Source organism: Schistocerca nitens, chromosome 7 (assembly GCF_023898315.1).
Source record: "Schistocerca nitens isolate TAMUIC-IGC-003100 chromosome 7, iqSchNite1.1, whole genome shotgun sequence".
In the NCBI taxonomy this organism is placed as follows: Eukaryota; Metazoa; Arthropoda; class Insecta; order Orthoptera; family Acrididae; genus Schistocerca; species Schistocerca nitens.
The window spans coordinates 372,891,590-372,904,810 of NC_064620.1; the positions used below are offsets into that span (position 1 = coordinate 372,891,590).

The 13,221-nt window shown below is 37.9% G+C and overlaps 1 protein-coding gene across 1 annotated transcript in view; it reads left to right on the forward strand.

Moving 5' to 3' along the window:
• LOC126194971 (THO complex subunit 3) overlaps positions 1-13,221 on the forward strand; it is a 65,489-nt gene that overhangs the window by 18,805 nt on the left and 33,463 nt on the right. Inside the window, exon 4 of the mRNA XM_049933368.1 lies at positions 32-193. Within this exon, the coding sequence (XP_049789325.1) occupies positions 32-193 (162 nt within the window). The remainder of the gene's footprint in view (positions 1-31; positions 194-13,221) is intronic.

The window sequence follows — 13,221 nt, forward strand, 5'->3', positions numbered from 1 at the left end:
CTAACCTATAGCTAAAAATTCTGTTTGACAGTTATCCAGACCTAGAACTACAACATGTGTTGAAAGCACATCCTGGAACTTGTATTTGCATTGAACTAGATCCTACAGGCAAATATTTCGCTACAGGATCGGCTGATGCTCTTGTTTCACTGTGGGATTTGGAAGAACTTGCATGTTTGCGAACTTTTTCAAGGTAAGTTTGGCAGATACTGCTCCATTTTTAAACAAGTTCATTTTACTGTGTTTTGAAAGGATTCAATATTTTCTAAGCATTATGTAACAATCCAATCAGCTTTCAGTATTGTATAAAATAAACAGCTTTTAATGTATAAAACATTCATCACTTATATTCATGTGAAACTCCTGTACATTAAGCACCAGGGTGAATGTATAACAACAGTCATACTGTGAAACAAACTCATAATTGATTTGTAGTCTTTATTTAAAACTGCTTCCTCAGGAAACAGTAGTGCATTGTCATTCAGCTGTGCTGTTACATTCATAGTGCTTTTTTCTCCTATGTAGTAGGCTTGATTTAAATTGTTCACAGCTCCCAAGGTTCTATATTCTGCTATTCAAATAAATAAGTAATGCTTGGACATGAATAGTGATGTGGGCCAGGCAAATGTCCAGTGAGTAGGACATTTATAAATGAGAATTTGCTCGGGAAATTGCCCAAAGCAGCTTTAAATGTCCAAAATATGGACATTTATAAAAAAAGCACTTTTTAAAGTTTGTATTGGTAGAGTGTATAACTTACCAATTAAAATAAGGGATGGGACAATATTCCCAATATTAGAAGTTAGTAGATGTTTAAATTAGCACATACTTATATCATTCATTGCATTTATTACAAAGAACAAGAGGAAAGAAGGGAGGAGCTATATATATTTTTACTAGCATTACAACTTGCTGTACCAAGGAAGGACGAGTGTTACTGAAGCTTATCATTTACAGTGTCCTTTTTATTTTTACCAGTTCTACTCTTTATTCCCTCTCTCTCTCTCTCTCTCTCTCTGTCTCTCTCTCTCTCTCTCTGACACACACACACACACACACACACACTACGTTGAACAGCTTTGTTATGATAAGCTGGTATAAAAATGCATTGCTGTGACGTCATCACTTTGTAAGGTCTGAATATTACTGAAGAATGACTATTGATAGCAAAATTATTACTGAACATATTAAACAGCTGGCATGTGTTTCTTGATAATAAATGTATCCTTAAATGTTAAACTGTTTTCAGTGGGGAGAGGGGAGGGGGGAAGCTTTATTGTGACATTTAGTGACATTTGATACAGACTATAGTTTTCTGTTCTGTTTCTGTCTTTATCTACTTTCGTATGACTGCACTGCTGTGAAGATAAAATGAGAACACTAACATAAAAAAGATTTAATAACAAGGAATTGATGCTGAAGACACTAGAATTGTTCAATTCCGATACTAGTCAGTTCCTAGAGAACCTGCGATTCTTGGAGTCACAGAATCTGAATCGGCACATGACTTATTCCTAATTAAAATCATTATGTATAAACTTTTTTCTGCAGTAGTGTAGTAGGCTATAAGTAAAAATACTACCTGCAGCCTATCTTTTTAATATAAACTATACTTTGTTTCAGAAATTACTTTTAAACTTGAGTTTTGTTTTCTTTTTTGTTATGTATTACCCCAAGAATTGACCTCATTAAAAATTTATAGGTATGTTGCAAAAAACTTGTTCCAATACAGAATAGCAGTTTAAATTTTTTTTTTTTATAAGTGTTGCATAAATGTCCAGGCATTTATGAATTTTGAGCATTTGCACAGGCATTTATACTGGGCATTTGCCTCAACTTATAGATGCCCAGGCATTTTTCATCACTAGACATGAAGGTAAATACATAGTCTTGTGTAGTCTTAATTGCAAGTGGAAAAGCAGAACACCCTTGAAGACAGCCTATGTAGAGCCTTCTTTTTCTTTGTAATAATGCTGTCAGATACCTCTGCACCTAACTGCAAACAACAAGTTTTGTTTATTGTTGTAGGAGTGGGCAGGTGAAGACTTCAGAACCAATTTAAGCAAAAATTTTACCAAAAATGAAAACACAATGTAGCTTAGCATTCTGCGCAAGGAAGTAATTGTCGCCGGTAAGAAATGAACAAAAAGCTGTTGTGGGAAAATTGGAAATGTAAATTTAAAGATTTAGAGACAAAATAAAGACAATATTAGAATTACGGAGAAATAAAGGGGAGAATCCTGAATATTAAAATGGAGTAAAATTGTAAGAGGCAAACACAAATTAAAATGATGATGAATATCAAGTGCAAAAGAATTGTAAAGATAGTGATGTTATGCACTTCACGATGTTATGAATGAAATGAAGTTGATGTGTGATCTTGTGCAATGAAAAGTAAATGAAGCTGCTGATGTAACCCATTTTTACAGGAGCAGTAAATGTATTGTTGAAAAAAAAGGGATAAAAAAGGAAGCACATATACAAATGGGTTATGCCCATTGATCAACTCTGTAAATGAGATTGATTATGTATTTTGTCACTAATTAGAAGATTTACCTCCTAAATGTTGTAACCTCCCTGCAGATAAATACGTTAAATAATTGTGCCACATGTTGTCTTCCCACAAAATATCGTTAAGGAATGAAGATTGATCATAAACCCACAATAATATTAATTAAATAATGAACCATGAACCGTATGTAACATCTCAACACAAATGATTAAACCTGATAAATTTTATAAGGACAGCAGCGCTGACCTTCAGCCCTGTATTCTGAATAAAAAAAGCAAAAACTCTTACCTCAATAAAAACTGCATCTATATCTGCTCTTATTTATCGACACAGCTTCGTGCAATGCTGGCGTATATTTAATTTTGATTCTTGGAGGAAATGCATAGGAAATATTCTTTAAATTGAAATGAATCTTTTTCTTTAAAACAGTTACTTTATAAAAGAAATTATTATTGGGGCATTTTTTTGAACAAATTAATGACAATTAACATACATTATTAGATATGCGCAATGCTGCTTCTTTACCTTCTATAACAATACTCATCCTCCAGAATCGTGACCAGCGTCGCGAGCAGAGCACACCGCGAACGCATGCCGACTCGCTACACACTACTCTGTCGACTGACTACTACTACAGACAGAGTACAACTCACTACTGCAGACAGAGTGCAACTATTTCTGCCGACTCGCTACACGCAACTCTCGTCGTCTCGCGCGGTCAAGCGCAGACTACCAACGATAAATAACTATCTGGTCAGAGATTCTGTCATGCCTCGCCATCGCTGGTAATGAATACATACGTGTTTCATAACCCTTCGCTGGGGGGCGCAAAAATTTGACAGCGATGGTGAGTCATTTGGACTTGCCATGAGCAACAAATTTTTTTAACTAATTAACTTTACAATCACAGAATATATACAGATATATAGGTGCAGAACATGAAGTAAATATAGTGCACATGCACTGAGTACAGAACATATCAGGCAATGACAAAATATATATACAATGAGTACAAAACATATTCACAAATGGCAAAAGTGCACACGCACAGTAGTACAGAACATATCAGCAAATCACAAAAAATGTATATGCAATGAGTAGAAATCTTGTTAACAAAATGACAAAAGTGCACATGCACTGTAGTTCAGAACATATCAGCAAATCACAAAAAATGTATATGCAATGAGTAGAAATCATGTTAACAAAATGACAAAAGTGCACATGCACTGTAGTTCAGAACATATCGGCAAATCACAAAAAAAATGTATATGCAATGAGTAGAAATCATGTTAGCAAAAATGATTTTCACTATGTTACAAGAATTAGGATAGGAAAGGAAAGGATTGCGTCATGGTTGTAGCACTTTAGGTTGCACGCAGCTGCACTGAAAGTCCACATCTTTCTACAGAAGCACAACACCAAGTGAGGCAATCTAAAGTTCTTTTCCCAGAAGTATTAATCAGCGTAGCCAAGACACTGAAATGCCGTAGTAATATCCCATGTTATCCATTTGGTAGTACATTAGGTACACCAAACAGTGGGACCATAATAGCATCTCCATCGCTCACGGTGGTGGACAGCATGTCGTGTCAACACCACGTTGTTATAAGGTACACCAACGTAGAATTAGTGCAAAAATCAAATATAGTGCTCCATGATCATGAGGATATACAGGACAAATGGATATTGCAGTAATTTCAGGTAATTAGGTCAGAACGTGAAGGACATTAAGTCACATACTAGTCTTCATTGAGAATTACACTAATAGTTGGTGGCACTCATTGCCCAGTTATTGAACATTTCTGTACCATGTATGTAGTATTACAGAATAATGTTCATGTGTTGTTTTACAGAGAACATTGGCACTCATTGCCTAATTACAAACCATCAGAAGTCATCAGTGAAAACAGGAGCTAATAAATGACATAGTATTACAGAATAATGTACATAAATCGTTTTACAGAGAACATTGGCACTCATTGCCTAATTATAAACCATCAGAAGTCATCATTGAAAACAGGAGCTAATAAATGACATAGTATTACAGAATAATGTACATAAATAGTTTTACAGAGTACATTGGCACTCATTGCCTAATTACAAACCATCAGAGGTCATCATTGAAAACAGGAGCTAATAAATGACATAGTATTACAGAATAATGTTCATGAGTCGTTTTACAGAGAACATTGGCATTCATTGCCTAATTGCAAACCATCAGAAGTCATCATTGAATACAGGAGCTAATAAATGACATAGTATTACATAATAATATTCATGAGGCATTTTACAGAGAACATTGGCACTCATTGCCTAATTGAAAACCATCAGATGTCATCATTGAAAACAGGAGTTAACAAATGACATAGTATTACATAATAATATTCATGAAACACTTTTCAGAGAACATTGGCATTCATTGCCTAATTGAAAACCATCAAAAGCCATCATTGAAAACAGGAGCTAATAAGTGACATAGTATTACATAATAATATTCATGAGACGTTTTACAGAGAACATTGGCACTCATTGCCTAATTGCAAACCATCAGAAGTCATCATTGAAAACAGGAGCTAATAAGTGACATAGTATTACATAATAATATTCGTGAGACGTTTTACAGAGAACATTGGCACTCATTGCCTAATTACAAACCATCAGAAGTCATCATTGAAAATAGGAGTTAATAAGTGACATAGTATTACAGAATAATGCACATAATTAATCTAATTATAGTAATCATTGGCAGACATTGGCCAGTTACAAAGCATTATAATTTTTTTGCTAGCAATGCATTGCGTTGGGTAATTACTGGGGAATGAAAATATTTCCTTTTGAGTCATTGCTGCAAATGAAGATGTGTAACATCATTCGTCGTGAGTCAGCTGTAGCAAGGTTATGAAACAAGTACAGTATATGTGATCACATTCATAAATGACATAGGTTTAATGAATAACTGCTTATAGCACATTAATTTCATGAATAATTTCTCCTGTATTATATACAAAAATGGATTATTAAACTGAAAGAAGAAACGCATGTTATGCTGAAAAGTAGTGAACTTCGAATTAACAGGTAGTGAAATGTGTATAAAAAAATGTGTTCCCTAGCTGTCCTTTCCAAAACCTTCAGTCATCATACTATGCAATATAACACATACTGTCAAAACGAACTGCAACAAATACTTAAATAACTACATAGCATAAATACATAAACTTCAACATTATCCTCATCTGTAAAGAAAAAAAACTTCATTATCTATATTATCATAACTCCATTATTATCATCACCTGTAAAGAAAAACTTCATTATCCATAGTAACACATTCTTCATCATTATTCATTATCATCTGCAAAAAAAAATTACTTCATTATTCATTACACAATTATTCCTTATTTATAGCATATTTTATCACTAAAACTAAGATGTGTAGTTCTGTCTGACAGCCTGCATCAGTTGCCTCGTATTCTGAAAGAAAAAATTAGGTAAGACTGCTATTCTACGATGTGTATAGTATATTCTTGTTAATGCTTGTTAATTCTGATCCATTTACTCTTCCTCATGAGGTATTGCCTCTTCTTTCGTTCATTCCGAAGGTGAAATTCCCATTTCTGTTTAATTTATTTCCTTTACACGTTATTTCTTTCTGAAAATGATGAACAAAGATTTATGTCTTGCATTTAATTCATATACCCATTAAATGAAAACTGGTTTATAGTAACATAATTGAGCATACAGCATAGCATGACAGAAAACGTAATATGTCAAAAACATTGATAGTGTTCAGAGGCAAAATGTACCCACAATGTAGCAGCAAAAAAAAAAAAAAAAAAAAAAAAAAAAGAAGTAAAGTAGTCACGATGTTGAGATGTCATAAGGCAAAAATGTCAAAGTCAACTGGTGTTTGCTATATCTTAACTATTTCATAGTGCATACAAACAAAATAGGAAAACAATGGTACATACAAAAAAATGGAAAATATGCACGGTCTGATGTGTAACGACAAGAAGAGCGACCTGCTAACCTTACCTTGCCGGGCACTTGCCAAGAAAAATACGACAATCATCAGTAAGTAGTCATGTGAATATAATTGCATAAGTGGTCATAAAAATTAGCAAATGGCATTACAGCATGTTAAATCATAAAGTACACTCCTGGAAATGGAAAAAAGAACACATTGACACCGGTGTGTCAGACCCACCATACTTGCTCCGGACACTGCGAGAGGGCTGTATAAGCAATGATCACACGCACGGCACAGCGGACACACCAGGAACCGCGGTGTTGGCCGTCGAATGGCGCTAGCTGCGCAGCATTTGTGCACCGCCGCCGTCAGTGTCAGCCAGTTTGCCGTGGCATACGGAGCTCCATCGCAGTCTTTAACACTGGTAGCATGCCGCGATAGCGTGGACGTGAACCGTATGTGCAGATGACGGACTTTGAGCGAGGGCGTATAGTGGGCATGCGGGAGGCCGGGTGGACGTACCGCCGAATTGCTCAACACGTGGGGCGTGAGGTCTCCACAGTACATCGATGTTGTCGCCAGTGGTCGGCGGAAGGTGCACGTGCCCGTCGACCTGGGACCGGACCGCAGCGACGCACGGATGCACGCCAAGACCGTAGGATCCTACGCAGTGCCGTAGGGGACCGCACCGCCACTTCCCAGCAAATTAGGGACACTGTTGCTCCTGGGGTACCGGCGAGGACCATTCGCAACCGTCTCCATGAAGCTGGGCTACGGTCCCGCACACCGTTAGGCCGTCTTCCGCTCACGCCCCAACATCGTGCAGCCCGCCTCCAGTGGTGTCGCGACAGGCGTGAATGGAGGGACGAATGGAGACGTGTCGTCTTCAGCGATGAGAGTCGCTTCTGCCGTGGCGCCAATGATGGTCGTATGCGTGTTTGGCGCCGTGCAGGTGAGCGCCACAATCAGGACTGCATACGACCGAGGCACACAGGGCCAACACCCGGCATGATGGTGTGGGGAGCGATCTCCTACACTGGCGGTACACCACTGGTGATCGTCGAGGGGACACTGAATAGTGCACGGTACATCCAAACCGTCATCGAAGCCATCGTTCTACCATTCCTAGACCGGCAAGGGAACTTGCTGTTCCAACAGGACAATGCACGTCCGCATGTATCCCGTGCCACCCAACGTGCTCTAGAAGGTGTAAGTCAACTACCCTGGCCAGCAAGATCTCCGGATCTGTCCCCCATTGAGCATGTTTGGGACTGGATGAAGCGTCGTCTCACGCGGTCTGCACGTCCGGCACGAACGCTGGTCCAACTGAGGCGCCAGGTGGAAATGGCATGGCAAGCCGTTCCACAGGACTACATCCAGCATCTCTATGATCGTCTCCATGGGAGAATAGCAGCCTGCATTGCTGCGAAAGGTGGATATACACTGTACTAGTGCCGACATTGTGCATGCTCTGTTGCCTGTGTCTATGTGCCTGTGGTTCTGTCAGTGTGATCATGTGATGTATCTGACCCCAGGAATGTGTCAATAAAGTTTCCCCTTCCTGGGACAATGAATTCACGGTGTTCTTATTTCAATTTCCAGGAGTGTATCTTCATTCAATAAAAGGTTTGATATTCGATATGTGGTGGTTTCCTTTGGTTTTTCTGGTTCTCAAAGTTTCGACGTGTACAACATTGGGGTGAGGAATGCTGCGAATCCGATATGGACCTGCGTATAGAAGTTCAAATTTACTGCACCTACCTTTTGCTCTATTGGATAAATAGTGTGTATGTACTAATATCTTCTGTCCAATGTGAAAGTCACGGCGTGTACAAACCTGTTTTTGCTGTCTTCTCCGGCGCTCTGTGGCACGTTTGATGTTGTTTAGCGCAATGTCAATTATTTCATGGTGTCGTAGTCGACGAGATGTAGGAAAAGTTACTAATTCTTTAATTTTGTTAGGTGGTTCAACATTTTTCAGTGTAACAGACGGAGATAGCATAGTGGATTCATTTGGTATGGAATTAATTACATCAGCATGTTTCAAATAACGTTTTCATGAACAAGATTCTGCGTGTCAAAAGTATTGTTTGCGTTACTGGAATATGCAACCTGTACTGTATTTAATCAATTTCTATCTGGCGTGTTATTATTTTCAGGAGGATGCTGTGGCATTTCAACTATTTGTACTGTCCTACTATTTCTTCCTGATGTATTACGTTCTGGATGATATCTACTGTCTGGTACATTCATGATTATTTGTTGTGGCGGACGTTCTTGCTGCTGATAAGATAGACTGTTATTAAATGTACGCTGAAAATTGTGCTCATTGTTTTTACGTCTGTCATGATAGTCATTTCTATACGGTGCATTGCGATAGGAATTGAAATAGTGTGTTTTCTGTACGTACTGATTTCCTTGTTGCTGTGCATTACAATTTGTTGAGGCTGAGACTATACGTGTATGCGGCAAAACATTAAAGCTTGGTTGACCTTGTACATTACATTGTTGGTTAGGTATGCTAACCGGCTGGCTTTGATGCTATTGCGGTGAAAAACCTCTATTGTTACCAAAATGTGGTTGCAACTGCTGAAAATTTTGTGCTTACTGATGATTAAAATTTTATCTGATATCAAAATTACGCTGGTAGTTCTGGAGTGCCTAATGAAAATTGTCACTTTCGGTATAACTTGTCAAATCGGGTTTTCTTTACATGTTTCTTAATCCTAGATAGAGCAATAGCTGAAGAGCTGTTTTAATAGATATAAAGGATAGTAGAAGAGAAGGCAGCAGTGCAGAAAACTAAAGATGAGACAGCACTACTACGGCTCGGGGCCCTGTGCACGCTACGGCACATATTCATTAAAGCGTAATGAATCCCCTGAGGTCTGTTACGCGCTACAAATAGATTTTAGCTTTTGCGTTACAGGCAATGCCGGTGAAAATTCAAACACAAATTGCTGTATCCATGCCAATGCCAGTTTCTGCATTATAGGCAATGCTGTTAAAAATACAAAATTAAATTGACGTATCCAGTTCAATGCGTGTACCTGTGCTCTGTCATTTTCAAATACCTTAGATTTTATTACAGATAAATATTGCTTATAATCAACGTTCTCGTCACTGAATGTGTGAACAGGTTCACGATTACATAAGAATCTGTTTGTCTGTATCTTTTCGGATTTTTAGTCGCGTAGCTTTTCGGATTTTAAGTCGCTTAGTCTCTGTAAATTACTTAAGTTACACTGGCTGTGTGAGTGTGACAAATGTTCGCAACATGGCGTATGCTGTGACGTGTTAGTGAGTGAAACAATTTTCATTTCTGTTACTTTAATACGTTCGTCAATGTGGCTGATCTGTTGTTCACATTTCTTGTCGACTTCCGTATCCACAATGTGTGTGAAAGTTCTGGTGACTTTAAAGTAAACTCGTCGCGTATCTGTGTTGCATTTTCTGAACATTGTTCAGTGACTGCATTAATTTCATCTCTAACTGATTCTGTTGTGCCTGCATGTCCATTACCTAATTCTTGTGCAACAGTTCTAATTTCTTCACTACTGTTACTAGCACAAGCCTTAGTATCCTCACGTAATTGTTCTTTAGTGTCATGACATTGCACGGTAACGGCTGTAATCTGTTCACTAAGTTGTTCATTCTGTTCATTAAGGTTGTCGTGTTTTTCGTTCGGCTGTTTAAAACTTTCATTAAATTGTTCATTAAGTTGTTTGAAATGGTTGTCGAAATTTTCATTACGTTGTTTGTACGATTCATTAAGTCGTTTGAAATGGTTATCTAGCATTTCATTCCGCTGTTTGAAACTTTCATTAATTAGTTCACTAAGTTGTTTGAAATGGTTTTTCTGTACTTCATTGATTTGTAGTATTAATGCCATAACTTGATCCACAGTAACATTATACTCTATTCTCTGTGCCGTTTGATGGCGTACCTGCAATTGTCGCGTTTTGTGTAACCAGTTGGTTATTATGTGATTCTTGAAAAGGTTTCCCAATCGGATGTGTACTGTTAGTCACTACACCGGAGTTAAATAAATCTGCCGTACTTTGAGTACACTGTTCATTTACATTAGAAAAATTTGTCTGTTCATTACGTAAATTTTGCAAACCGGGTGTATCAAGCTGGGCAGCGTTCATTGTAACAGAACGTCCCGCGTCATCAATTGTCGTCAAATTAACAGAGGACACAATTGAATTCATTTGTTCATCATTAGGATAAAAATCATTACAAGTGGTCGGTATGCACTGATTGTCTGTAAATGGGGAACTGTCATTATTACACTGAGTGTCGCAAATACTATCGGTCAAATTACAAGAATCGGCCATTTCACTCATTGTACATCGCGGTGTACTGTTAACAGTTTTTCGCGGCATTTTTACACAAATCAGAATTATTCACAAATCAAACAAAGACAATACGAAATGCAACAAACACAAATATAACAAAGAGCAACAAATTGCCGATGATCTGTGGAAGAAAGAGTGACAAATTAGAAAATGCGTTGCGCCAAATGCTAATTACATTTAAGTAAATAAGAGCAGATATATGACGACTTATCAGAAGATTCACAAAGAAATACGATCCTGGTCCGGATGTTGCCAAGTGTAACCTCCCCACAGAAATAAAAGTCAATGATAATAAAAAAATGGAAATGGAGTCAAGCTTAAACTCCTCACAAAAATTAAGGAATGAAAATTGACCATAAACCAACAATAATATTAATTAAATAATGAATCATGAACCGTATGTAACATCTCAACACAAATGATTAAACCTGATAAATTTTATAAGGACAGCAGCGCTGACCTTCAGCGCTGTATTCTGAATAAAAAAGCAAAAACTCTTACCTCAATAAAAACTGCATCTATATCTGCTCTTATTTATCGACACAGCTTCGTGCAATGCTGGCGTATATTTAATTTTGATTCTTGGAGGAAATGCACAGGAAATATTCTTTAAATTGAAATGAATCTTTTTCTTTAAAACAGTTACTTTATAAACTTGCCTCAATAAAAACTGCATCTATATCTGCTCTTATTTATCGACACAGCTTCGTGCAATGCTGGCGTATATTTAATTTTGATTCTTGGAGGAAATGCACAGGAAATATTCTTTAAATTGAAATGAATCTTTTTCTTTAAAACAGTTACTTTATAAAAGAAATTATTATTGGGCATTTTTTTGAACAAATTAATGACAATTAACATACATTATTAGATATGCGCAATGCTGCTTCTTTACCTTCTATAACAATACTCATCCTCCAGAATCGTGACCAGCGTCGCGAGCAGAGCACACCGCGGACGCATGCCGACTCGCTACACACTACTCTGTCGACTGACTACTACTACAGACAGAGTACAACTCACTACTGCAGACAGAGTGCAACTATTCCTGCCGACTCGCTACACGTAACTGTCGTCGTCTCGCGCGGTCAAGCGCAGACTAGCAACGATAAATAACTATCTGGTCAGAGATTCTGTCATGCCTCGCCATCGCTGGTAATGAATACATATGTGTTTCAATGTGCATCTGTATTCCACAAACCATACGGTGTGTAGTGGGTGTTATATGCTGTTCATACTCTTCTATAATTACATCTATACTCCGCAAGTCACCTTATAGCATGTGATGGAGTGTACTTTGTATATTACCATCTCTTCCCCCTTTCCCTGTTCCATCACAAATGGTCTGCAGGGAGATCAGTTGTTGGTAAGCCTCCACGTGAGCTTGAATGTCTCTGATTTTACCTTCATGATCTTTTCGCGAGGTATGTGCAGGAAGAAAGCAATATATCGGTTGACTCTTCTAGGAACATATGCTCTCAGAACTTTAACAGTAAACCACAGTGTGAAAGCAGAATGCCTCTCTTTCAGCATCTGCCACTGGATTTGGCTGAGCATATCCACAATGTCTTTGCCTTTACTAAGTGAACCTCTGATGAAATGCTCTGCTCTTCTTTGGATCTTCTCTTTTTCTCTATTGATTTGTTTCATAGGGCTGTTCCACTTTAAATCACTCTGTACACGTATTCCTAGATATTTTTTGGATATAACTGCTTCCATCGAATGTTCTGCAATCATTTAATTATACAGTAATGAGTCTTTCTGCTTATTTATTAGCAATATTTTACATTTGCTTATGTTGCGAGTCAATTTCACTCCCTGCACCAAGCATTGACCCTCTGCAAGTCTTCCTACATGTCACTACTATTGTCCACTATGGCAACATATATTTTGTAAAATAATGGTCTTTGTAAAACTCTCGTGGAGTATGCCCAATGTTGCTTTTACATATGAAGATTTCTATCCATAGAGAATGACATGCCATGTTCTGTTTGCTGGAAACTCTTCAGTTCAGTCACAATGCTGATGTGATATTCAGTACGCTCATATTTTTTTCGTTAAGCAGCACTGCACAACTACACACATCAAAAATAGTTTTGCATCACCTCGGGTCCAAGAGTTCCGGGACCTGTACAGAAAATTGGAATAGAGATCAACATAAACATCATTTCCACCGTTTTTATTGCTCATGAAAACCACACATTGCATTTTGTACCACCATACAGTGAGACCTTCGGAGGTGGTGGTCCAGATTGCTGTACACAACGGTACCTCTAATACCCAGTAGCACGTCCTCTTGCATTGATGCATACCTGTATTTGTCGGGGCATACTATCCGCAAGTCCATCATGTCACTGTTGGTTCAGATTGTCCCATTTCTCAAT